This window comes from Rhinoraja longicauda, chromosome 9, assembly GCF_053455715.1.
Source record: "Rhinoraja longicauda isolate Sanriku21f chromosome 9, sRhiLon1.1, whole genome shotgun sequence".
Taxonomy (NCBI): Eukaryota; Metazoa; Chordata; class Chondrichthyes; order Rajiformes; family Arhynchobatidae; genus Rhinoraja; species Rhinoraja longicauda.
Window position 1 is genome coordinate 16,832,837 of NC_135961.1, and position 24,666 is coordinate 16,857,502.

The 24,666-nt window shown below is 40.0% G+C and overlaps 1 protein-coding gene across 3 annotated transcripts in view; it reads left to right on the forward strand.

Moving 5' to 3' along the window:
- The first annotated feature begins 948 nt into the window (after positions 1-948).
- The window catches only part of atf3 (activating transcription factor 3), a 41,105-nt gene continuing 17,387 nt past the window's right edge, over positions 949-24,666 (forward strand). For 2 of the 3 annotated variants that reach the window (XM_078405794.1, XM_078405796.1), the window contains exon 1: positions 949-1,013. In XM_078405794.1, coding sequence (XP_078261920.1) covers positions 986-1,013 — 28 coding nt within the window. In that variant the 5' untranslated portion in view covers positions 949-985. Of the gene's footprint in view, positions 1,014-17,738; positions 17,871-24,666 lie in introns of those variants that run through there. The other variant, XM_078405795.1, reaches the window with a different exon arrangement.

Here is a 24,666-nt window from a genome sequence, read left to right on the forward strand (position 1 = left end):
CCACAAGCTAGGGTCCTGTCCAATTCACCTCTATCCTATTGAGGACATTGGACTTTGTCCATGGAACTGATGCGCTGCAATGCTGAGAAATATATTCTGCACTCTGTATCTTCTCCTTTGCTCTAACTATTGTACTTGAGTTTGACAATTGTATTTGTACAATCCGATACATCTGATCAGCTTGGAAAGCATGCAACACAAAGCTTTTCACTGCACCTCGGTACGCATCACGATGATAAACCTACAACTAATTTGAATGAGCAGAACTTTACAGATGTGGACCCATACATGACTTCTATCCGACACACTAGGGACAATTTACAGAAGCCAATTGACCTACAAACCTGCACGTATTTGGGACACCCAGAGAAAATCCACGCCGAGACAGGGAGCATGTACAAATTCTGTGGAGACAGTACCCGTAGTCAGGATCGAACCCGGGTCTCTGGTGCTGTAAGGGAGCAACTCTACCACAGTGCCACTGCGCCGCCTAATTGTTCACAAAATGATAATTTCAAGAGTTTACATTCAAAAGCATCATTCACGTTCTTTCCATAACGTCCCACCTTGCTTTACACGGCAGTCTCTATTGCAATGTAGGAAACATGGGAAGACAATTAGCGCAAGACAAGTTCTCAACAAACAATATGATAACGGCCAAATATTGGTTTTGGAATTGCTAAATGAGGGATAGATATTGTGACACTGGGGATAATGTATCTGCTTTACCTCAAAATATGACATGGGATCTACTAACTCCACCTCTGAGGCCTTATGCAAACATCTCATCTAAGAGATGGATCCTCTGGTAATGAAACATTCATATATTTACAATGAATCTCTTGGAAACTGGCAGCAAAAGTCATTTTTCTGTACAATAGATAGAAAAAGATTTGATAGAAAACAAACAATATATGAAAACCATTAATGAGCAAACATTTCTTCTCAGGTGCTGTGACTAATGTGATATTAGACGCAAGATGGAATGGTAGATAAGATTCAGAAAAGAAGAGGTTTGTTTTAACCTTATTATTCAAAATTGCTTCCAATCCTTGTTACTTTTCTGTTTTTACATTTATCTTTTTTTGGAAGGAGAAAATAACAATTTAACTGAAGAAAAATATTCTGTAAATAATCATTTATCTGCAGTTGTCAAAAACCAATGGAAATATTTAAAACTGATTTTCTTGAGTGCGGATTAATTCCAGACAGTGGTGTGGACAAGTGTGGTCTGTACAAGCTAGTCAAACATTTCTCAGGAATCCAAGGTTGGATACAGGACCTGATATTTCACTTAGGACTGACATAACATTAAATTTAATACAAATAATTAATACAAATTATTTGGATTTTGCAAAAAACAAAGCAGATCATAACATCCTACAACTGCTCCTCAACAGTCACTCATTCCATTTAAAAGGGCACCCATGGGGCTACAATACAAAATAAGACACATAGTTCTGGAGTAACTCAGCGGGTCAGGCAGTAACTCTGGGGAATATGGACAGGCAATGTTTCAGGTTGGGACCCTTCTGCAGAACTTCCCTGTTAGCTCTTTGTCGTCGGAGATGGTCTCCATCCAATATCCCTTTATTTCCCGCTTTGAATATTCTAGCTTTTCACTTCCTTTCCACAGTTGATATGTAATTTCTTCTCCTCTTTGGTGTAACTGGATGATTGCACATTCTCCAGTCAATAACTTCATGTGCCTTATTTTCCTATAACCCTCACCATGTGGCCTGTACTTCACTTGAGCTAACACTCATTTTAATTTCTCCAATCACTCTTCTCCTCTCTCCCCATTTACTTCACCTTTTCTTTCTACAGCATTGCTTGTTTTTCACTGAACCATCTGTCAAATGTCATCCTTTGTTGCAGCTATGAATACTGCTGCACATTCTACGACACTTATTTATTGTAAGGGATTCAGATAATGTTGCAAGAGTTTCCACTGCAAAATTGAGGCGTATCTTGACGCGTTTTCTCTATATTCATGTTCAAGTTCTAACAGTATAGGACGGCAGAATAATGTGATGTGCCTGATTTAGACAAAGTTATAGATGGTCCGGAATATTTATTCTGTCAGCTCAAAGTCTCAGTATGTAAATTGTTTAACTATACTGCCTTGCATATAGCCCATTATATCTTGTTAATTTATGTAATGCGTTTGTGAAGGCATAACAAAAAATAGATCTGCGGCAATATCATGAAATGCTTTGAGAGGCAGGTCATGGCACACATTAACTCTAACTTCCTCGACAGTCTTGATCCACTACAGTTTGCCTTCCAATGCAATAGGCCATCTGCTTGGCCTTACATTAATCACTGGAATATTTAGATAACTAGGACACCTGAGACTCTTATTTATTGATTATAATTCTGTCTTCAACAGCATAATCCTGTACAACTCATCTCCAAACTCCTGAGCCTAGGAGTCAGCTCTAGCCCCTCAGCTCTTAGTATATAATTTTTCACTGTACCTCAGTATACGTGGTACACTGTAAACTAAACTGAAACTGAAACTATACACTCACATACTTTGTGGCCAAATTCTGCTCTAGCTTCATGTAGTGGGCAGGATCTTGAATAATTACTAGAGGGGGTACAGGAAGGGAAATAGAAAGGTGAGTACCATGGTGTCAAGACAACAACTTCTTCGATGTCAACACCAAGAAAGGCCTGGTTATTGACTCAAGGAAGTGAGGTGGGGTACACATCCCATGGTGCCGAAGTGGAGATGGTCGACAGCTTTAAGTTTCTAGGCGTAAATATCACCAACAATTTGTCCTGGATCAACAACATTGGAGTTATGTCCAAGAAAACACATCAACTCTTCTACTTCACTCAGAAGACAAAAGAAGGTTGGCATGTCTCCAATAACACTTGCCAACATCTGTAGGTGCATCCTATCAGGATTGGCAACAACTCTGCCCAAGACTGCATGAAATTGCAAAGAGTTATGGATGTAGCTCCGGTCCTTCACACAGACCAGACTCCCCATCATTGACTCCATCTATACTTCCTCGAAGAAGTCTATGCCTCAGGGAAACAGCCATGGACCTTTCTCACCCCTGTCATTTCCTTTTCTACCCTCCCCTGTTGGGCAGAAGATTAAAAAAAAGCTTTGAAAGCACAGACCACTGGATTCACACACAGCTTCTTCCTCGCTTTTATCTGACTACTGAAAATCATGGGACCTCCCATAAGCTAGGGTGCAGTCCCAATCTTCCGATACAATAGACAATAGACAATAGACAATAGGGGCAGGAGTAGGCCATTCAGCCCTTCGAGCCAGCACCGCCATTCAATGCGATCATGGCTGATCACTCTCAATCAGTACCCCGTTCCTGCCTTCTCCCCATACCCCCTCACTCCGCTATCCTTAAGAGCTCTATCCAGCTCTCTCTTGAAAGCATCCAACGAACTGGCCTCCACTGCCTTCTGAGGCAGAGAATTCCACACCTTCACCACTCTCTGACTGAAAAAGTTCTTCCTCATCTCCGTTCTAAATGGCCTACCCCTTATCCTTAAACTGTGGCCCCTTGTTCTGGACTCCCCCAACATTGGGAACATGTTTCCTGCCTCTAATGTGTCCAATCCCCTAATTATCTTATATGTTTCAATAAGATCCCCCCTCATCCTTCTAAATTCCAGTGTATACAAGCCCAATCGCTCCAGCCTTTCAACATATGACAGTCCCGCCATTCCGGGAATTAACCTAGTGAACCTATGCTGCACGCCCTCCATAGCAACAATATCCTTCCTCAAATTTGGAGACCAAAACTGCACACAGTACTCCAGGTGCGGTCTCACCAGGGCCCGGTACAACTGTAGAAGGACCTCTTTGCTCCTATACTCAACTCCTCTTGTTACGAAGGCCAACATTCCATTGGCTTTCTTCACTGCCTGCTGTACCTGCATGCTTCCTTTCATTGACTGATGCACTAGGACACCCAGATCTCGTTGAACTCCCCCTCCTCCTAACTTGACACCATTCAGATAATAATCTGCCTTTCTATTCTTACTTCCAAAGTGAATAACCTCACACTTATCTACATTAAACTGCATCTGCCATGTATCCGCCCACTCACACAACCTGTCCAAGTCACCCTGCAGCCTTATTGCATCTTCCTCACAATTCACACTACCCCCCAGCTTAGTATCATCTGCAAATTTGCTAATGGTACTTTTAATCCCTTCGTCTAAGTCATTAATGTATATCGTAAATAGCTGGGGTCCCAGCACCGAACCTTGCGGTACCCCACTGGTCACTGCCTGCCATTCCGAAAGGGCCCCATTTATCCCCACTCTTTGCTTTCTGTCTGTCAACCAATTTTCTATCCATGTCAGTACCCTACCCCCAATACCATGTGCCCTAATTTTGCCCACTAATCTCCTATGTGGGACCTTGTCGAAGGCTTTCTGAAAGTCGAGGTACACCACATCCACTGACTCTCCCCTGTCAATTTTCCTAGTAACATCCTCAAAAAATTCCAGCAGATTTGTCAAGCATGATTTCTCCTTCGTAAATCCATGCTGACTCAGAATGATCCCGTTACTGCTATCCAAATGCTCAGCAATTTTGTCTTTTATAATTGACTCCAGCATCTTCCCCACCACTGATGTCAGACTAACTGGTCTATAATTACCCGTTTTCTCTCTCCCTCCTTTCTTAAAAAGTGGGATAACATTTGCTATCCTCCAATCCACAGGAACTGATCCTGAATCTATAGAACATTGAAAAATGATCTCCAATGCTTCCACTATTTCTAGAGCCACCCCCTTAAGTACCCTGGGATGCAGACCATCAGGCCCTGGGGATTTATCAGCCTTCAGTCCCATCAGTCTACCCAAAACCATTTCCTGCCTAATGTGGATTTCCTTCAGTTCCTCCATCACCCTAGGTTCTCCGGCCCCTAGAACATTTGGGAGATTGTGTGTATCTTCCTCAGTGAAGACAGATCCAAAGTAACGGTTTAACTCGCCTGCCATTTCTTTGTTCCCCATAATAAATTCCCCTGCTTCTGTCTTCAAGGGACCCACATTTGCCTTGACTATTTTTTTCCTCTTCACGTACCTAAAAAAACTTTTGCTATCCTCCTTTATATTATTGGCTAGTTTACCCTCATACCTCATCTTTTCTCCCCGTATTGCCTTTTTAGTTAACTTTTGTTGCTCTTTAAAAGAGTCTCAATCCTCTGTCTTCCCACTCTTCTTTGCTATGTTATACTTCCTCTCCTTAATTTTTATGCTGTCCCTGACTTCCCTTGTCAGCCACAGGTGAATCTTACTCCCCTTAGAGTCTTTCCACCTCTTTGGAATAAATTGATCCTACAACCTCTGCATTATTCCCAGGAATACCTGCCATTGATGTTCTACCGTCTTCCCTGCTAGGGCCTCCTTCCAGTCAATTTTGGCCAGCTCCTGCCTCATGCCTCTGTAATCCCCTTTGCTATACTGTAATACCGACACTTCCGATTTTCCCTTCTGCCTTTCCATTTGCAGAGTAAAACTTATCATGTTGTGATCACTGCCTCCTAATGGCTCTTTTACCTCAGATCAGGATCATTACACAACACTAAATCCAGAATTGCCTTCTCCCTGGTAGGCTCCAGTACAAGCTGTTCTAAGAATCCATCTCGAAGGCACTCTACAAACTCTCTTTCCTGGGGTCCATTTCCAACCTGATTTTCCCAGTCTACCTGCATGTTGAAATCTCCCATAACCACCGTAGCATTACATTTTTGACACGCCAATTTTATCTCCTGATTCAACTTGCATTGCAGACGTTGGACATTTTCTCTGTTATTGTAATGCTATAAAGCTGCAACACTATATTCTGCACTCTGGTATTTTTCTCTTTGCAGTACCTGTTGTAGTTATAAATGGCTTGATTGCACTCATGTGTAATTTGACAAGATAGCATGCAAAGAAGCTTTTTCACTCAGTGCACATGACAATAATAAACTAATACCAATATAGGAGCCGAAGAGTAAATTGATATTGTTTGTCACCACCACGAATAAACAGGCAGCGCCTTTAAAACCCTAATGTCCATGTCAAACACGGCCTCATGTCTGTATCTAGTAACTGCAATCATTATTTTCTTTTATCATGTAATAATCACAACTATTACATTTGAATGCTTGTTTTGAAAGGTTAGAGCAGAGACCATGCTGGGAGTGTGCTTATGATCTATCAATTTATAAATTAATTCTGTGATTACGTGTTCTTGCAAAGGACCAAACTAACCTCAGCATCACAGATTTTATGTTACAAATTACATGAACATTGACTTCTCCAACTTTAGATAGTTCCTCTGTCCCTCTCTTCCCCTCCCCCTTCCCAGATCTTCCTCTATCTTCCTGTCTCCACCTATATCCTTCCTTTGTCCCGCCTCCCCTGACATCAGTCTGAAGAAGGGTCTCGACCAGAAACGTCGCCCCTTCCTTCTCTCCTGAGATGCTGCCTGACCTTCTGAGTTACTCCAGCATTTTGTGAATAAATGCCCTGCAAGTTTGGTCATTATCTAATTCGTTAGCAAGGATAGCAAACAATAACGTCCATGATAACAATTCTCCGACAATAAAGAAATTACACGCATGATGAAGGTATGGAGGATTATAATTGTCAGCAAAGACTGAATATGCCGGGGATCTTTAGAGAAGTTTCTTTAGAGGTTTGATAGGTTATGTACAAATAAAATATTTTTTCCCATTTGCATGTGTGCGATGGGTGGAATGGAATCAAAACTAATTTAAGATGAGAAATAGAAGTAGACCATCCTGCCTTTTGAGCCTGCCCTGCCATTCATCAAGATCATGTCTGATCTTCTGTCTCAGTGTCATTTTCCAGCACCATCCAGATATTCTTTTATTCCCTTAATGTTTAGATGCTTCTCTTTTCTATTCTATTCTGATATTGTGCTGCCTGTCCTCTAAATGTCTCAGTTAGGGAAACTATCCTCCTGGCATCTAGTCTGCCGAGCCCTTCAAGAATTGTGTACGTTTTGTTGAGTTCTCCTTCTCATTAACTTCAAAGACTGCAGACCAATCAGTGCAATCTCTTCTCGTAAGGGGGACTCGTCATACTTGAAATTAGTTGAATAATTCACCGCTGCATTCCGTTTATGGCAAGTATATTGTTTCTTAGGTCAGGAACCCACAGTACTCTTGATGTATCTCAACAAGGTCCCTGTCTCTTGCAATTATAACCCTTTTTTAAATAAAGGTTCTTAAACATTTTGCCCTCTTGTTGCTAACTTCACCCGCATGTTGACCTTCAATGACTTGTGCACAAGCACCCCTGTCCCACCCAGTCTCTCATTATTTAACAAATACTTCGCTTTACTCTTATGTGTGATAGAGTGGATGGCCTCACAGTTTACCACTTTATATTCCATTTGCCAAGCTTTTACTCACTAAGCTTGTTGATATCCCTTGATGCCACTCTACATCCTCCTCCAGATGTACCATTCCACCTGGTTTAGAAACATCAGCAAACTTGACTATGTCAGTTTGTCCCCTCAGCCAAATAATTGACACATGTCATGGGCCGATGATGATCCTCTGCCTATCTGAGAATGGTCCATTTATTCCCACTCTTTGTTCGGTATCCAATAGCTAATTCCCAGTCCATATCAGGACATTGCCCCTGATTCTATGTTCTAATCTGAAGGTTAGTTGTTCCCTATTGTGTCTCCTTACTTTCTTAAATAGTTGGGTCACATTTGCTACCTTCCAAACCACAGGAACAAATCCAGAATCTACAGAGCCTTGCAAGATGAAAACAGAGCAACAGCTATCTTTAAAGCCATCTTAGTTTTAGTTTTCGAGATATAACGTGGAAACGGGCCCCTCTGCCCACCGAATCTGCGCCAACCAGCAATCACCCGAACACTAGTTCTATCCAACACGCTAGGGACAATTTACACAAGTCAATTAACCTACAAACCTGCACATCTTCAGAATGTGGGAGGAAACTGGAGCACCTCGAGAAAACCCACAGGGTCACAGAAAGAATGTACAAACTCCATTCAGACCGCACCCATTGTCAGGATCAAACCTGGGTCTCTGGCGTTGCAAGGCAGCAATTCAACCACTGCGCCACTATGCCGCCCATTTTTCTCAGTACTCTGGCATGTGATCATCAGGTCCTTGGGATTTATCCGCTTTCAAGTTCACCACTATCTCTAGTTTGTTTTTAAATGAATAATAACAGACCCATTGTGATTATATGTGGAGATCCTTTAGGAGAAGGTTTACTAGAGAATGACTGATATCTAAAACTCTCTGGCATTTGGATTAATCATGTCTAAAGCATTTAAAAGGGAATCGGGATAACTACAACAGAAAGCAAAGGAATAGAAGTTTATTCTAAGATTAAATAAACATAGAAAATAGGTGCTGGAGTAGGCTATTTGGCCCTTCGAGCCAGCACCACCATTCAATACGATCATGGCTGATCATCTAGAATCATCCAGAATCAGTACCCCATATATTGCTGAATGTTGAAATCGGCAGGACTGGTATTCTCCAGGAAATAATGGATCACTACTACTACTGGTAACCTGAGATGGTACATTTGGATCTATTTCTCAGATTAAAAATAAATAAAAATCTTGCAATCCAAAATAGTGTGTTGTGCAGCGGATCTGTTCTGTTTAGTTTAGTTTATTATTGTTACATGTGCTGAATACAGAAAAAAAGCTTTTGTTTGTGTAGTATCTAGGACAAAAAAGACAATACATGAAATCAATCAGACCATGCACAATGCAATGATAAAGGGTAAAGGGGACAACATTGAATGCGAGTCATCTGGTGACTCTAATGTCAGACCAGTCTGTCAGAGCCCAGTGAAATAGCAACTGGTCGGTTGTGTTATGACATGCTTCTGCAGAAATATGAAATCTGGCACAACTGTTGGCATGTTTGCATTTTTCCATTGTTCATCAAGAGTATTATCAGTTAAATCAGAAATAAAGTAAAGGGTGAGAATCTAGGAACAGAGGACACAGCCTCAGAATAAAATGACGTACCTTTAGAAAGGAGATGAGGAGAAATGTCTTTAGCCGGAGGGTCGTGAAACTGTGGAATTAATTTGCCAAGGTCACATGTGGAGGCCAAGTCTTTGGTAATTTTTAAAGTGGAGATTGATAAATTCCTGATAAGTAAGGATGTCAAAGGTTATGGGGAGAAGGCAGAAAAATGGGGTTGAGAGGGAAAGATAGATCAGCCTTGATTGAATGGTGGAGCAGACAATGGCTGAAAGGACTAATCCTGCTCCTATGTCTTATCATATCATATCATATATATATGAACCTATAAGGGTGAAATAGACCCACAGTTAGATATACACTGATACTTCCTTTCTATGAAACTGCACCACTGCTGTATCAAAATTTCTCAACAGTACTTTGCGGAGGGAAGCAGATGGGAGGAAATAGTTTTATTGTTGTTCTAATTTATGTTTTATAACGACATAAGTAATTTTGTTTTGGCAGATTCTTTTTTTGTAGTTGTAAGTGCTACAGGGATTTCCCTTGCATACTATATACAATAATGAAAACAAAAAGTGTCTGTAAAGGGACAGATTTAGTGAGGGGGGAAATTTGGCAGTTAGAGTAAAATGTTGGGAAATGTGAGATTATCCACTATTGTAGAGTTTAAAAAAAAGCATTGCTTAAATAGAAAGGGAATAGAGAATCTTACAATTCATGAGATTTATGAACCCTTGCACTATTAAAGTACAGCAGGTAAGTAGGAAGATTAATGTAAGGTTGGTGCTTTGTTGCAAAATGGATAAAATATAAAAAGGCCCCGAAATATAGGCTGTGCGTGATTACACCTGGAGTGCTGCATACAGTTTGGTCTCTTTACTTAACGGAGTGGAAGACCTATTTGCACTAGAGATAACACGAAGAAGCTTTACAGTTGATTCGTGGGATAAAAGGATTACCATATGAGAAAAAGTTGGGCTAATGCTCTTTGGAGTCCAGAAGATTGAAGGTTAACATATTGAATCCTGTAGGATTCTTTGTAGACTTATTGGGGTCGATGATAATATATTTCCCCAAGAGGGATACCTAGAGTAAGGAAGCATGGTTTCAGAGAAATGGTTCCCATTTATAACAGGCGTGTGACTGAATTTCTTCTTTCAAAGAATTGCAAATCTTTGGAATTTCCTGCCCCAAAGAGCCGTGGAACTAAAGTTATTGCAGATATTGAAAGCTGAGATAAACAGCTGTTTGGTCTGTAGGGGAGTCAAGGTAATGTAGAACAGACAGACAAGTGAAGTTGAATTACAGGTCATGTCAACATGGAAGTTACTGAATCTCAATATCCACTTGGTACATCCCACTACCTACACCTGTTTCCTTTGTTCTAATGCTGTTAATAAGTAAACATGTTAATGCTCAATGTTAGTATTTCCTCTTTGAGTATTGAATTGCTCTGTATAGGATAGCTTTAAAATTCTACTGTGCGCAAAGTTAGAAGTATACAGAAACACCATTTAATTAAATTTCAATTGCAAAAAAAGTTGTGCAATTTCCTTACAGAATGTCAGAAGTGAAATGGCATGTCATATGCACATTTTCTGTCCTGAGTTTGCATATTTCCAGAAATTCTAATGTAAAAATATCTGTTATTTGCTAAACTAGAGCATGCAACAGGTTGTGAAAAATCTGTTACTCATCAATATCATCCTCCATTTCGTGCAGCTAGATTCTAAATTGGAGAGATACTTCTCTAATTTAGAGCTGTCACTATGAATTTAGTCTCCTCTGAAATCTATCAGCTAATGGGGAAACAACCTGACAATGGGATTCTGATTTCCCCTGTATGACAATAGACAATAGACAATAGGTGCAGGAGGAGGCCATTCGGCCCTTCGAGCCAGCACCGCCATTCAATGTGATCATGGTTGATCATTCTCAATCAGTACCCCATTCCTGCCTTCTCCCCATACTCCCTGACTCCACTATCCTTAAGAGCTCTATCTAGCTCTCTCTTGAATGCATTCAGAGAATTGGCCTCCACTGCCTTCCGAGGCAGAGAATTCCACAGATTTACAACTCTCTGACTGAAAAAGTTTTTTCTCATCTCCGTTCTAAATGGCCTACCCCTTATTCTTAAACTGGGCCCCTGGTTCTGGACTTCCCCAACATTGGGAACGTGTTTCCTGCCTCTAACGTGTCCAACCCCTTAATAATCTTATATGTTTCGATAAGATCCCCTCTCATCCTTCTGAATTCCAGTGTATACAAGCCTAGTCACTCCAGTCTTTCAACATATGAAAGTCCCGCCATTCCGGGAATTAACCTAGTAAACCTACGCTGCACGGCCTCAATAGCAAGAATCGCTGCACACCCTCAATAGCAAGACCTTAGAGTATAACTGGAGACAATAGACAATAGGTGCAGGAGTAGGCCATTCTGCCCTTCGAGCCAGCACCACCATTGAATGTGATCATGGTTGATCATTCTCAATCAGTACCCCATTCCTGCCTTCTCCCCATACTCCCTGACTCCACTATCCTTAAGAGCTCTATCTAGCTCTCTCTTGAATGCATTCAGAGAATTGGCCTACACTGCCTTCCAAGGCAGAGAATTCCACAGATTTACAACTCTCTGACTGAAAAAGTTTTTTCTCATCTCCGTTCTAAATGGCCTACCCCTTATTCTTAAACTGGGCCCTTGGTTCTGGACTTCCCCAACATTGCGAACGTGTTTCCTGCCTCTAACGTGTCCAACCCCTTAATAATCTTATATGTTTCGATAAGATCCCCTCTCATCCTTCTGAATTCCAGTGTATACAAGCCTAGTCGCTCCAGCCCTTCAATATATGACAGTCCCGCCATTCCGGGAATTAACCTAGTAAACCTACGCTGCACGGCCTCAATAGCAAGAATGTCCTTCCTCAAATTCCATCAAGAGACGTTGATTTCTTTCTATTGGGCAGATTTAGGGTTATTGTGTGAACTGGACCCTATGAAGCAACAACCTACTGTAACTGAAACCTGGTGGTAAACAGATTACCATCAGAAGGTACTGAAAATGAAAATTTCACAAAGGTTTTTAGAAACCAGTTTTCTACAGTTGTAGGTCTACTCAAGTTCAGGTAGTCATAGTCATAAATGAACTGAATGCATTCACTTTCAACTTGTGCAATTATGAGGCATAATAATACAATGATGAAACCTGACCAGGATCTGCACCACATACTTCTTCTGTCTTCTACACAGTAGATCATTGCAATGGTGGTTGGTTTAAAATGTGGTTCTAATCATTTATCTGTTTTATACCATTGTAAACCAAACATAGAGAGTAATAGTTATTGTTACTTAATTCAATTGGTACAATTTAGCTCTGAATTGATCCCATGAAAATTATAACACTTTCTGGGAGGCCTTGCTTAACTTCACTGAGTAAACCTGCGGCATTCCATCCTGTGTTCCAACACTGATCCATTTAACTTCTTATTTCATGACTGTCTCTTTAGAATCTTTACAGTAAAATCCTCATTAACTTTCCCTTAGCCAAAGTTTTATCCCCTTTTGTTTCTACCCCTTCAATTATCCACAGAACCTAACAAATTGTAATGTTAATTCATCACTTTGCATTTGATTTCGGATTCACATGTAATGAAACTAATCTGGTAAATGAATATCTGAGAACACACATTAATTTAAAGAACATTTTAAAATCCTTTAAATATGTGGTCAAAACATCCTGGAATATGGCAATCCAGTTATTAATTAGAGCAATAATATATTTATATTCCCTAAAGTAACATAACTATTCGTTTACCATCCTGACTGACAAATTTTCTTTTCTCAACATTTTTTAAATTGTGCAAATTTAAAATTTTTAAATTGTGCAAATTGTCAAACTGCTCATAAAGTGTAACAATCAGTTTCTTCAGTGTGAGATTAAAGCAAAATGGAGAAAATGAAGATGAAGAAAACAATGTTCCAATATTTCCTATAAAACAACATTATTATACCAGTAATTACATTATTTCTAACTGCGTTTTAGGGGAATAGGTAGTAGACACGTTTTACAACTCAACTCATTTTAGGTCTCTATTGACAAAGTATAAAATCTAATCAATAAACATTAGTTTTGTACAGAATCCTATCAGGGAAAATATCCAGGGAAAATATCCATGCTTTGTTTTAATTTATAGAATTCAAAATAGATCCTTAAGGAGACTGATTCTCATAACATGAAACGATTTAATATAGAAGTTGCATAAATATATTTATTGGTAATTTTATTTTATGCAATGAAAATAATAAGCTGCCTAGTTTGGGTAACATCACTAAGGGCTCCCTTGAATCATAACACATTTCCAAAATTATTATGCATTTGTTTTGTAATGAACCTGAAATGAGACTTCAGATAATTTGCACAACTCCAGGAATCATTTAATGTACATATTTGTGGATATTTCATTTATTGAAACACCATAGAATATTGTGTAGAATACCTTAGCTGTAATGTGCATCTTGGTTTAACATATTCTCCATCCATGGCATAAAAATGTACCAGAATTTTCAGTATTTTACTTAATTTGAAACGTTCATGAAATTTCTGTTAATATGATTAGCCCTCCGACAAAAAGATATTTTGGATTACATAATTCCACATATAAACTAAATGAAACTCACCAGTATGGGTTCACTCGATTTGAACACTCAAATGGCAACATTGGGTACTGAATAATCTATATCTTACATTTAAACAAAGAGCATAATTGGGAAAATAAAGTAATTTAAGAATTAGTGAAAAAATGTAATCAAAAGATTGCATTTGGGTGTTAGGATGTTGCAGGGTGACCTGGACAGGTTGAGTGAGTGGGCAGATGCAGTATAACGTAGATAAATGTGAGGTTATCCACTTTGGCGGCAAAACCTAGGAGGCAGATTATTATCTCAATGGTGTCAGATTAGGTAAAGGGGAAGAGCAAAGAGACCTTGGTGTCCTTGTACCCAGTCACTGAAAGTAAATGTGCAGGTACAGCAGGCAGTGAAGAAAGCTAATGGCATGTTGGCCTTCATAACGAGAGGATTTCAGTACAGGAGCAAAGAGGTCCATCTGCAGTTGTATAGGGCCCTGGTGAGACCACATCTGGAGTATTGTGTGCAGTTTTGGTCTCTTAATTTGAGGAAGGACATCCTTGTTATTGAGGCAGTGCAGCGTAGGTTCACAAGGTTAATCCCTGGGATGGAGGGACTGTCATACGAGGTAAGATTGGAAAGACGGGCTTGTATTCACTGGAGTTTAGAAGGATGAGAGGGTATCTTATAGAGACGTATAAATTATAAAAGGACTAGACAAGCTAGATGCAGGAAAAATGTTCCCAATGTTGGGGGAGTCCAGAACCAGGGGACAGTCTAAGAATAAAGGGGAAGCCATTTAGAACTGAGGCGAGAAGAAACTTTTTCACCCAGAGAGTTGTAAATTTGTGGAATTCTCTGCCACAGAAGGCAGTGGAGACCAATTCACTGGATGAATTTAAAAGAGAGTTAGATAGAGCTCTAGGGGCTAGTGGAGTCATGGGAAATGGGGAGGCAGGCATGCACAGGTTACTGATTTTCTATGTTACTATGTTTCTAAAATGTTTGAAAGCAGCAGGGAAGGGGAAGAGGTTTGGTAGGATTTTGAGGACAGCAAAGTTATGGCTGGAATTGAAAGGAAGAGAACATGGAGGAATTTGAATTTGAGGAATGATGGTACTATATATATTCTTGGAAAACATAAGAAATATAGAAACATAGAATATAGGTGCAGGAGTAGGCCATTCGGCCCTTCGAGCCAGCACCACCATTTAAAATTATCATGGCTGATCATCCAAAATCAGTACCCCATTCCTGTTTTCTCCCCATATCCTTCGATTCCGTTAGCCCTACTCTAACTCTCTCTTACCCACATAGAATAAGATATGACTGAAACTGGGCTAAAATGATTAATAATATGTACACGTAATATGTACATTATCTAGAAAAGCCTTCAGCCACTTAGCTCTGTATTTCTTAAGCTTGTCAATGAAGTTATTTAAATTATTTATGTTGTGCAAACCTCCAATTTATCATTTAATAAGCGTTTTCTGCTTTTATGGTTTTGTTAATATTTTAGCTCCATGTCAAAGTTCACCTCAGGTACGTGTCAAAAGATTTATATGGCGAGAAGGTACAGTGACATTTCGTTTGACACGTATTATATACGTACACATGAGCAGTTTGACAATTTGCACAATTTAAAATTTTAAAATTTGCACAATTTAAAATTTTAAAATTTGCACAATTTAAAATTTTTAAATTTGCACAATTTTAAATTTTTTGAGAAAAGAACATTTGTCTGTCAGGATGGTAAATGAATAGTTATGTTACTTTAGGGAATATAAATATATTATTGCTCTAATTAATAACTGGATTGCCATATTCCAGGATGTTTTGACCACATATTCAACAGTTCCAAAATTCAAAATATTTAGGCATTGTAGTTTGCCTTAATTACTAACCTCTCTTCTGTTCTATGTGCAACTATTATTCCCTATGTCGATTAACCGAGAGGTTAAGCTAAAAAAAAGGTGGTCAGGCAGCATCTGTGGAGGGAATAGATAGACGACGTTTCGGGTTGGGACCCTACTTCAAACTTCCTCGCACCCTGAGAACTCGAAACTGGACACAATCAAAGACGATTTCAGTTGTTTCCATGGGCGGGTACATATATTGAAACAAACATTTAAGACATTATTTTAAGCGCACACATCTGGATAAAGAAATACATTTCACTAATAACCCGTTCACTCATATATTAGTCTGTTCAGTTCAAATGCCTTCAACGTCGTTTCCCTGTATGAACTAAAATACAACCGCTATTTATAACCTAAGCTGTTTAAAGTTAACATTACACCGGCAGAACTTAAATTCATTGTAAATACCGTGACCATTCTGATGTAAAATATAAATTGGAAATATCAGACCCGATATACATAGTAAAGTCACTAAAGCTTGGAAAGCATTCTGCAAGTCACGAACCAACCAGGCCAGCCAGGACCGACTTACAGTGAGTTGTAAAGGTGAATATTTCGAGTTTCTTTTCCCCTTTTTGAAACATCTCCCACGCAGCTCCAATACGTCAATGGCTAGTCTTGCGGTGTTCGGGAATTTCGAAGTGTGCTCATCATATGGCTGATACCTTACCCGAACCCGTCCAAGTCTGGAGATAGCTGCATAGGTTGGCAACTTTGTTGTCCCGCACACGCCGGGAATCTTGAAGAACTGAGTCTTCGTTAAGACTAACAGGAGTTGGGTAATTTATAGAGGGGCGTAAATCTACCCGCTGAATAAATGCACCAAGAGAGGACGGTGATAGAGAGGATAATACCGCGAAGCAAATTCCTGTATTCGTAGTCATCGAAAACAAATCAATTCACTGATCGCATAATGCATTCGTGACCGCTGGATTCCATTACCTAGAGTCATTTGACTTTTCTCAATATTTGTTCATGTTTCAAGTGTATAAATAAGAGATAAAGAGATTCAAACTTGTCTCAATGTACATGATACACGGTGATCATCGCTTGAATATTACAGTTGAATTAATTTTACTCATACCTGGCGCCTCCTTTGAAGTGTGAAAATCTTATTTCTTGTTATCGGAGATCAATGAAATATTATAAGAAAATAACTGCAGATGCTGGTACAAATCGATTTATTCACAAAATGCTGGAGTAACTCAGCAGGTCAGGCAGCATCTCAGGAGAGAAGGAATGGGTGACGTTTCAGGTCGAGACCCTTCTTCAGACTGAAATATTGTTCAGCATGATGTTACACGAGTAATAAGTAATAAGTTGGATATCTGATTAAAAAATCTTTTGAGGATATTGGTCCTTTGATCTCCGAGGTACGTTACAATATAACTAAGAATCCAAACCAGTTGATTATTGGGTATAGCAAACTTGAAAGACTGGTGTATTACTAATAATGCCATAACATTAAACAGTTCAGTTATTTGACCGCATGGAATATTGATTCAGTAGTTGAAACTCTCAGAAGGTTGTTCCACACTTTCGGTAAGAATTCGTTACTTCCAAGGATTAAAGATCATAGTCGAGTGTGTGTGATTGTGTGTGACCTGATTTAAAACCCGAGATATATTTTGGATTGTGTTATTCTACATTGGCCAGTATTTTCCAATGGTAGAGTGGCCAGCGGCACCGGTTTCCACAGTGGATTGATTCCCTGCCATCGATTTGTCTAATTTAAATCACAATGATTATTTACAATCTCACAATGTGTACTTTCAGTTCAAAAAGTATCTTTATCAAATGAAAAAGAAACTGCCGAGTCAGCACTAATATACTGTAATGTCTGTTTCTCAAAATGTGACACATATTTTCGAAAACAATATTTTTGTGCCGAGGACAAGTTGTCTATTTTAGAAAAAACAGCTTAAAGATCGAAGTTGGGGGTCCTCTCTCATCAGATGCCTGGCGTCTACGGTCATTTCGTTGTTCGGAGCCACATTTGCTCATTACTATGCCATGCCTGGATTTAATCAAAGTGATCTGGTCCTGTTATGGTTCGCGGTGCTGAGTTTCCTCACTGAGAGCAGCGTTGCATCACCACTTGTAAAGCTTCCCTGCTCTATAAATAGAAAATACGTCAGTTGCCTAGGCTTGTAAATACCAGGGCTCACACTCACACTCACTATATAAGGGCAGTGATGCAACGCCGAGCGGTGTTCCGCAACTTTTTCGGAAAGTACAGGGGTCCGGCGGCCGAGCACAGACAGCGCCTCTGCTCCAGGAGCGAAGTAGCAGTGGTTCCCGGCGGCCAGAGGTAGTCCACCCGAGAGAGAGGTAGGTCCGCCACCAGCCGCCAGCCACGGCTTTACAGAGCTCGGGGAACACCCACCATAGACTGCAGAAAGCTGCGTCCATCTTCCGTGTTAGACCAGTGTATCTGCAGTTGCTTGATACACATCGTGCCGGGGACACTTACACTGGGGGACTGGTGTGAGATGTGGCGAGGGCGATACTTCCTAGTGGTTTCGTTTTTAATTTTGATGCCTATTTTCAAGGAGGGGGGGGGACGGGAAACGCTGCCGTCCTGTAGTCCACCCAGTGCGGGGTCCGGGGAGACTGAGGGACCTGGTCCAGGTTGCTGAGACCCCGGGACCCCTGGACAAGGGGGGAGGCTGTGTGACCATTCCTGCACTGGGGTACAGCACTTTGGTCAACGTGGGTTGTTTTTAAATGTGCTGTACACATAAAATGGACTTGACTTGACTTGATTCCTGTCTTGTACAGGATCCCCTCGAATCTCTACAGTTGTTGCATTTTGCCTGTTGACTTCAGAGAATCAGAATTACCTTTATTGTCATCCAAAAAAAACAAGTTTTTTGGACGAGATTTGAATGAGGCTGATCATGGCGACTTGTCACCCTGACAGTTCACCCAGCACACAGGAGGGGGGGGGCTTTATTTTATTTTTCATTTACCCCCACCCGCCGTGGTGAAAGCGTGTAAATATTCTGACTGTGATTGGACAACCCCTTCCCTCCCCTCCCCTCCCACTCCCCTCCCACTCCCCTCCACTCCAACTCCCCTCCACTCCAACCCCCCTCCACTCTACTCCACTGCAACCCCCCTCCCCTCCACTCCCCTCAACTCCACTCCAACCCCCAACACTCCCCTCCCTACTCCACTCCACTCCAACCCCCCTACAAAGTTAACTCGGGGTCCACATCTGCTTAGTCAGAGCGGCGTCACTGGTCAGATGACACAGTGGAGTTTCCTGTAAAAAGGGCTGAAGTTTCCAATCGCCGCCTTGCTGCAGATCGTTGCAAAGTTCAGATGTTGCAGTACTCCGTCTACACGCATGATGGAAACACAGCGGCTGCCAGAGCTGACAGTGTGAGAGGCGTAGGCTTCCCGTACGCCCCACTGTGGGCCTATGGATGTTCCCTCCCTTTGCATGTCACAGCCGGTGCATTAAACTTCAGAGTAGACGCACTTTAAAACTGCCGCTGTCACCAGCCGCTATTAGCGTTGGGTTTGTTAAAAGGGGCTCTCCTGCCCACAGCGGCTGGACGATCAGACCGGAGCTATATCTAGAGGGCTCTAAACAAGGCAGTCCTTGCCACCCGGGAAGATCTCCAGTCCCCTCCTGAAAGACAGCCAATGTGGTGCAACATCCTCCCGATTTGAAATAAATACCAAATACATGACTCTTAATAGACAATAGGTGCAGGAGGAGGCCATTCGGCCCTTTGAGCCAACACCGCCATTCAATGTGATCATGGCTGATCATTCTCAATCAGCACCCCGTTCCTGCCTTCTCCCCGTACCCCCTGACTCCGCTATCCTTAAGAGCTCTATCTGGCTCTCCCTTGAATGCATTCAGAGAATTGGCCTCCACTGCCTTCTGAGGCAGAGAATTCCACAGATTGACAACTCTCTGACTGAAAATGTTTTTCCTCATCTCCAATCTAAATGGCCTACCCCTTATTCTTAAACTGTGGCCCCTTGTTCTGGACTCCCCCAACATTGGGAACATGTTTCCTGCCTCTAACATGTCCAACCCCTTAATAATCTTATACGTTTCGATAAGATCTCCTCTCATCCTTCTAAATTCCAGTGTATACAAGCCTAGTCGCTCCAGACTTTCAACATATGACAGTCCCGCCATTCCGGGAATTAACCTAGTAAACCTACGCTGCACGCCCTCAATAGCAAGAATATCCTTCCTCAAATTTGGAGAGCAAAACTGCACACAGTACTCCAGGTGCGGTCTCACTAGGGCCCTGTACAACTGCAGAAGGACCTCTTTGCTCCTATACTCAACTCTTGTTATGAAGGCCAACATTCCATTGGCTTTCTTCACTGCCTGCTGTACCTGCATGCTTCCTTTCAGTGACTGATGCACTAGGACACCCAGATCTCGTTGTACGTTCCCTGTTCCTAACTTGACACCATTCAGATAATACTCTGCCTTCCTATTCTTACCACCAAAGTGGATAACCTCACACTTATCCACATTAAACTGCATCTGCCATGCATCCGCCCACTCACACAACCTGTCCAAGTCACCCTGCAACCTCATAGCATCTTCCTCACAGTTCACACTGTCACCCAGCTTTGTATCATCTGCAAATTTGCTAATGGTACTTTTTTTTTTTTTTTTTTTTTTTTTAAATTTTTTTTTTTTTTATTGGAGATAGGTACATCTTTACAGTCATACATTTTTAAATTGATAATATTGTCAATTATTATTATATTGTCTCCAATACCTTTTGCCCCCTTTTTTTTTTTAAACTAGATAGAACTAAAGAAATAGATGAAGTAAAGAAAGAAAAGAGAGAGAAGCAAAATAAAAACAAAAACAAAAACAAATTATAAAGATAAGGAAAAAGTTAGTTAAAGAAGAATGGAAAAATTTATTAAAATAACAAAAACTTCATTCGAGATATATACGTACATTTCAAAGTATAGCATTTCATCCATTCTTTAGTCCGAGTGCTAGTCAGGTTCCTGTGCTGAACCATTCTGACCCTTTAAGTAATCAATAAAAGGAGACCATATTCCAATGAATAATTCCTGTTTGTCCAACAGGGAAAATCTGATTCTTTCCACGTTTAAGGTCTCCGTCATTTCTATAATCCACATTTTGATTGTGGGGACCGTAGGGCCTTTCCAAAATTTTAGAATTAATTTTTTTCCCGTTATTAAACTATAATCCATAAAGTTTCTTTGTATTGTTCTAAATGTTTGATTTAATTCTAATATTCCGAGTATAATTAATTTTGGATCTGGGTCCAATTGTGTGCTGGTTACTTTAGATATTATGCTAAAAATATTTACCCAGAATTTTTTAATTTTTATACAGTTTGCGAACATATGAAATAATGTAGCTTCTAAATGTTGACATTTATCACATTTAGGTGAGATAAGTTGGAAAATTTTATGTAGTTTTGTTTTTGAATAGTGTAACCTATGTATTACTTTAAATTGTATTAGAGAATGTCTGGCGTTTAGTGAACACTGATGTATATGTTGCAAACTTTCTTCCCAAGTATCTTTCGTAATTACTTGGTTTAATTCTTTTTCCCATTTTTGTCTGTATAAGTCCGTGGAGGGAATGTCACTGTCTAATAAGATATTATATATATAAGATATTAATTTTTCTGTATTAGGATGTTTGTTCCAACATTCATCAAGAATTTCTGAATTTCTAATTCGAAAATTTTGGGAGTTCGATTTTACATAATCTCTAAGTTGAAGATATCTGAAATAATCATTTCCACGAAGACCATAAGTCTGTTGCAACTCCTGAAATGTCAGAAAGGTGCCTTCCTTATAAAGTTGTCCCATATTTTTAATTCCATAATCCTTCCATTGTGTAAAACCCCTGTCTACCCATGAAGGCTTAAACAAAGGATTATTCACAATTGGAAGAAAAAGTGATAAATTATCTAATTTTAATGTCTTTTTTAATTGTTTCCAAATTCGTGTAGCACTAAATATTATAGGGTTTTCCCTATAAATTTTTTTGTTTAATTTAGACGTAGCAAATAATATCGAACCAATATCAAAAGGTAAACAATCTTCCTGCACCCTGCAACCTCATAGCATCTTCCTCACAGTTCACACTGTCACCCAGCTTTGTATCATCTGCAAATTTGCTAATGGTACTTTTAATCCCTTCATCCAAGACCTCTTTGCCCCTAAGTGGATATAATGTACATGTGTAGCTCGTGGCTACTAATTTGTTGATGGATACTAAGTTATCTGTGAACACTCCCACTATATCTCTGGATTTGTTGTGATTCTTCAAACAATTAGCATTAATCCCACAGACAATAATCCCACAGATTAGCATTGAAAACATTCCGATGGTTCAATGTGCAGGAGGAACTTTACAGGTTTGTAAGTTTAAAACAAAAAGCTACAGATGCTGGAAATCTGTAACAGAACATGCAGGAAAACAAAACCCAGCATGTATACAGCATCCATGGAAAATGAAACAGTTAATGTTTGAGGCTGAAGAGTTGATGCCTCCACTCAGATTGACTAGACACTGCTCCCCAGGGCCAGAGTCAAAGTGAACAAGCTTTTGTGAGACCATGTGTGTTCATGCTATGAAAGATTTAACAAATAAGCAATGACATTTGTTGCTCTTCAAAGAACAAATGGTAAGGGGAAAGCTTCCGAAAGAAAGAAATATCGTTTTCAGATATGACTATCTTAAATAATTAATTTAATGTCTTTTTTAAAATAAATATGCTATATTGGGGGGGAATGGATGTTTTGTTTTGAAAGGTAAGTAGGCTGGAATGCAAAAAATCCATTACATTTGGTTAAGAAACAGTATTCCAGTACTCCTCCATTTCTTCTACCAGTTTGATGTATCCCATGAATTGGACATCAGTATCTCCAAATGGTAAAAAAAACACAAAGTGCTCGATTAACTCCGCATGTCAGGCTGCATTTCTGGAGAACATAAGTAGGTGACATTTTAGATCGGACCCTTCTTCAGTCTGAAGAAGGGTCCTGACCTGAAACGTCATCTATCCATGTTTTTCCAGAGATGCTGCCTGACCCGATTAATTATTCCAGCATTTATTTATTTTTTTGCTCAAGTTTCCAGTATCTGCCATTCCTTGTGTCTACTCTCTAAATTGTCATTTGTTTTGAGGGTTTTTTTAAGGCAGGGGACAAGCTGTTTTGATTGTGTCAAGGGCAGCAGGATGAATAACTGGTGCATTCTGTGCACCTCATAAGGCAAAATAAAACTTAAACCTTAAGTTCAGATCAGTGATATTTTCTTGTGTGGTGAGTTAAAACTCCAAAAAGCAATGATAGTGGTTTTAGCTTTCTTACTCTTCCAGCCTATTTAGTTTGTAAATCACTTTTCCACTGTCGTATTAATGTGTATAAATATTGTCATGTGCACTTTCAAATATGTATTCATGCCTAATACTATAATGGAAAAATAACAAGGCAAAGTACTTCAATGGCATAATTGAATTGATAAACGCTTTAACATTTTAGTATCATTTTGCACTTGATGGCATCTGGTTTCTATTTGGCACTTTGCTTTTCCTAAAAGTTCAAATCATAAGGCTTTCTTTGTAATAGTGAGAATTAAATCTACCCAGAGTCATTTTTCTTTGTCATCATTCTAATGTCAAATCATGGCCATTGTGCAGATCAGCCAGGCACTTGCTCCATGAAATGGAAACCGAAAACACCCTCAGCAGGTCAAGCGTTGTTTGTGTTGAGAGAGTGAATGTTTCAGATTGCTGAGCTGTCATCAGAATTGGAAAAGTGAGAAAACGAGTATGTTTCGGGTTGCAGAGAGGTCTTTGGGGTGGAGAGAATGAAGAAATGTCTGTGCAAAGATGAAGAGCAAGAGTTTATATGAAGTGCCCCTGAAACTGAAACAGTGTTTTGGGAGTTGCCTGATGCAGTGCATCCTGTACAATAAACTCAGTCTCACAGCACTGACACCAGGGGTTTACAAGTAAGTAAAATACTTACCTAAATCATTAGGGGAGGCAGGGCAGATGCAGGAGTCCTTTCCCATAACTTTGCTGCCTCCTCCTGCCAATCTGCCGACTATTCTTTCTCCTTAATGTTCAGCCGGTAACCTGATCTCCAAGCCCAACAAATTCTAAAATGACTCGGTCTGAAGAAGGGTCTCGACCCGAAACGTCACCTACTCCTTTTCTCCAGGGGTGTTTCCTGACCCACTGAGTTACTCTGGCATTTTTGTGTCTATCTTTGGTGTAAACCAACATCTGCAGTTCCTTCCTACACCAATTCTAATATACATTTGTTTCCTGAACAATCATTCCCAGGCACAGCCCACCTCCTCATCAAATGCTATAAATCTCAGTTTTTCCATACCAAATGCCGTGGTGCTTCCCTCCACTCTCTCCCTCCAAGTGCTCTCCAGCCCCTTGACCTTTTCCCCTTTGCATCTGAAACAGTATTTGACTGAGGTTCAGGAATTGAGGCCGTAGATGAATGCACATAGGTCACTCCAAGGATCTAGCTTTGGAAAAGCAAGAGAGGGTAGCACATTTTCTGCGTGAAAATTGCAATGCTTCTTTGTCCCACAGCATCTGCACTATTCCTTTGCATCATGATGATTCATTACAAATTCTAGACTTTTATTTTATTTCTGTTAAATATTGCATCATTCTAAACTCTGCAATTCTGGATGTAGAAACTAACAGTTGCAAAAATTGTAAAGTTTCCGTAACATGTTTCAAGAATGGTGACCAATATCTATTAAGTATTTTATGAGAGTTAATTATGAATTTCATTTATCAAAACGATATTGACACAAACTCTGCACTGAAAATAACGTATTCAAATACCATCAAAGACTTCCTAAAAAGGACAAAATGCTGGAGTAACTAGGTCAGGCTGCATCTCAGGGTCAGGAGAACATGGATAGGTGACGTTCTGGGTTGGTACCCTTCTTCAGACTCATCATAAACATTGTTTTGATATGTATGGCATCCGTTTCTTCTTAATTTTATGACATGTGTTAAAAGTGAATGGACTAAATAATAATGGAATGACCACATTAGCTGGGCTGGGAAGGGCCATTACCTGAAATGCTACCATAAAATTGTAAGTACAC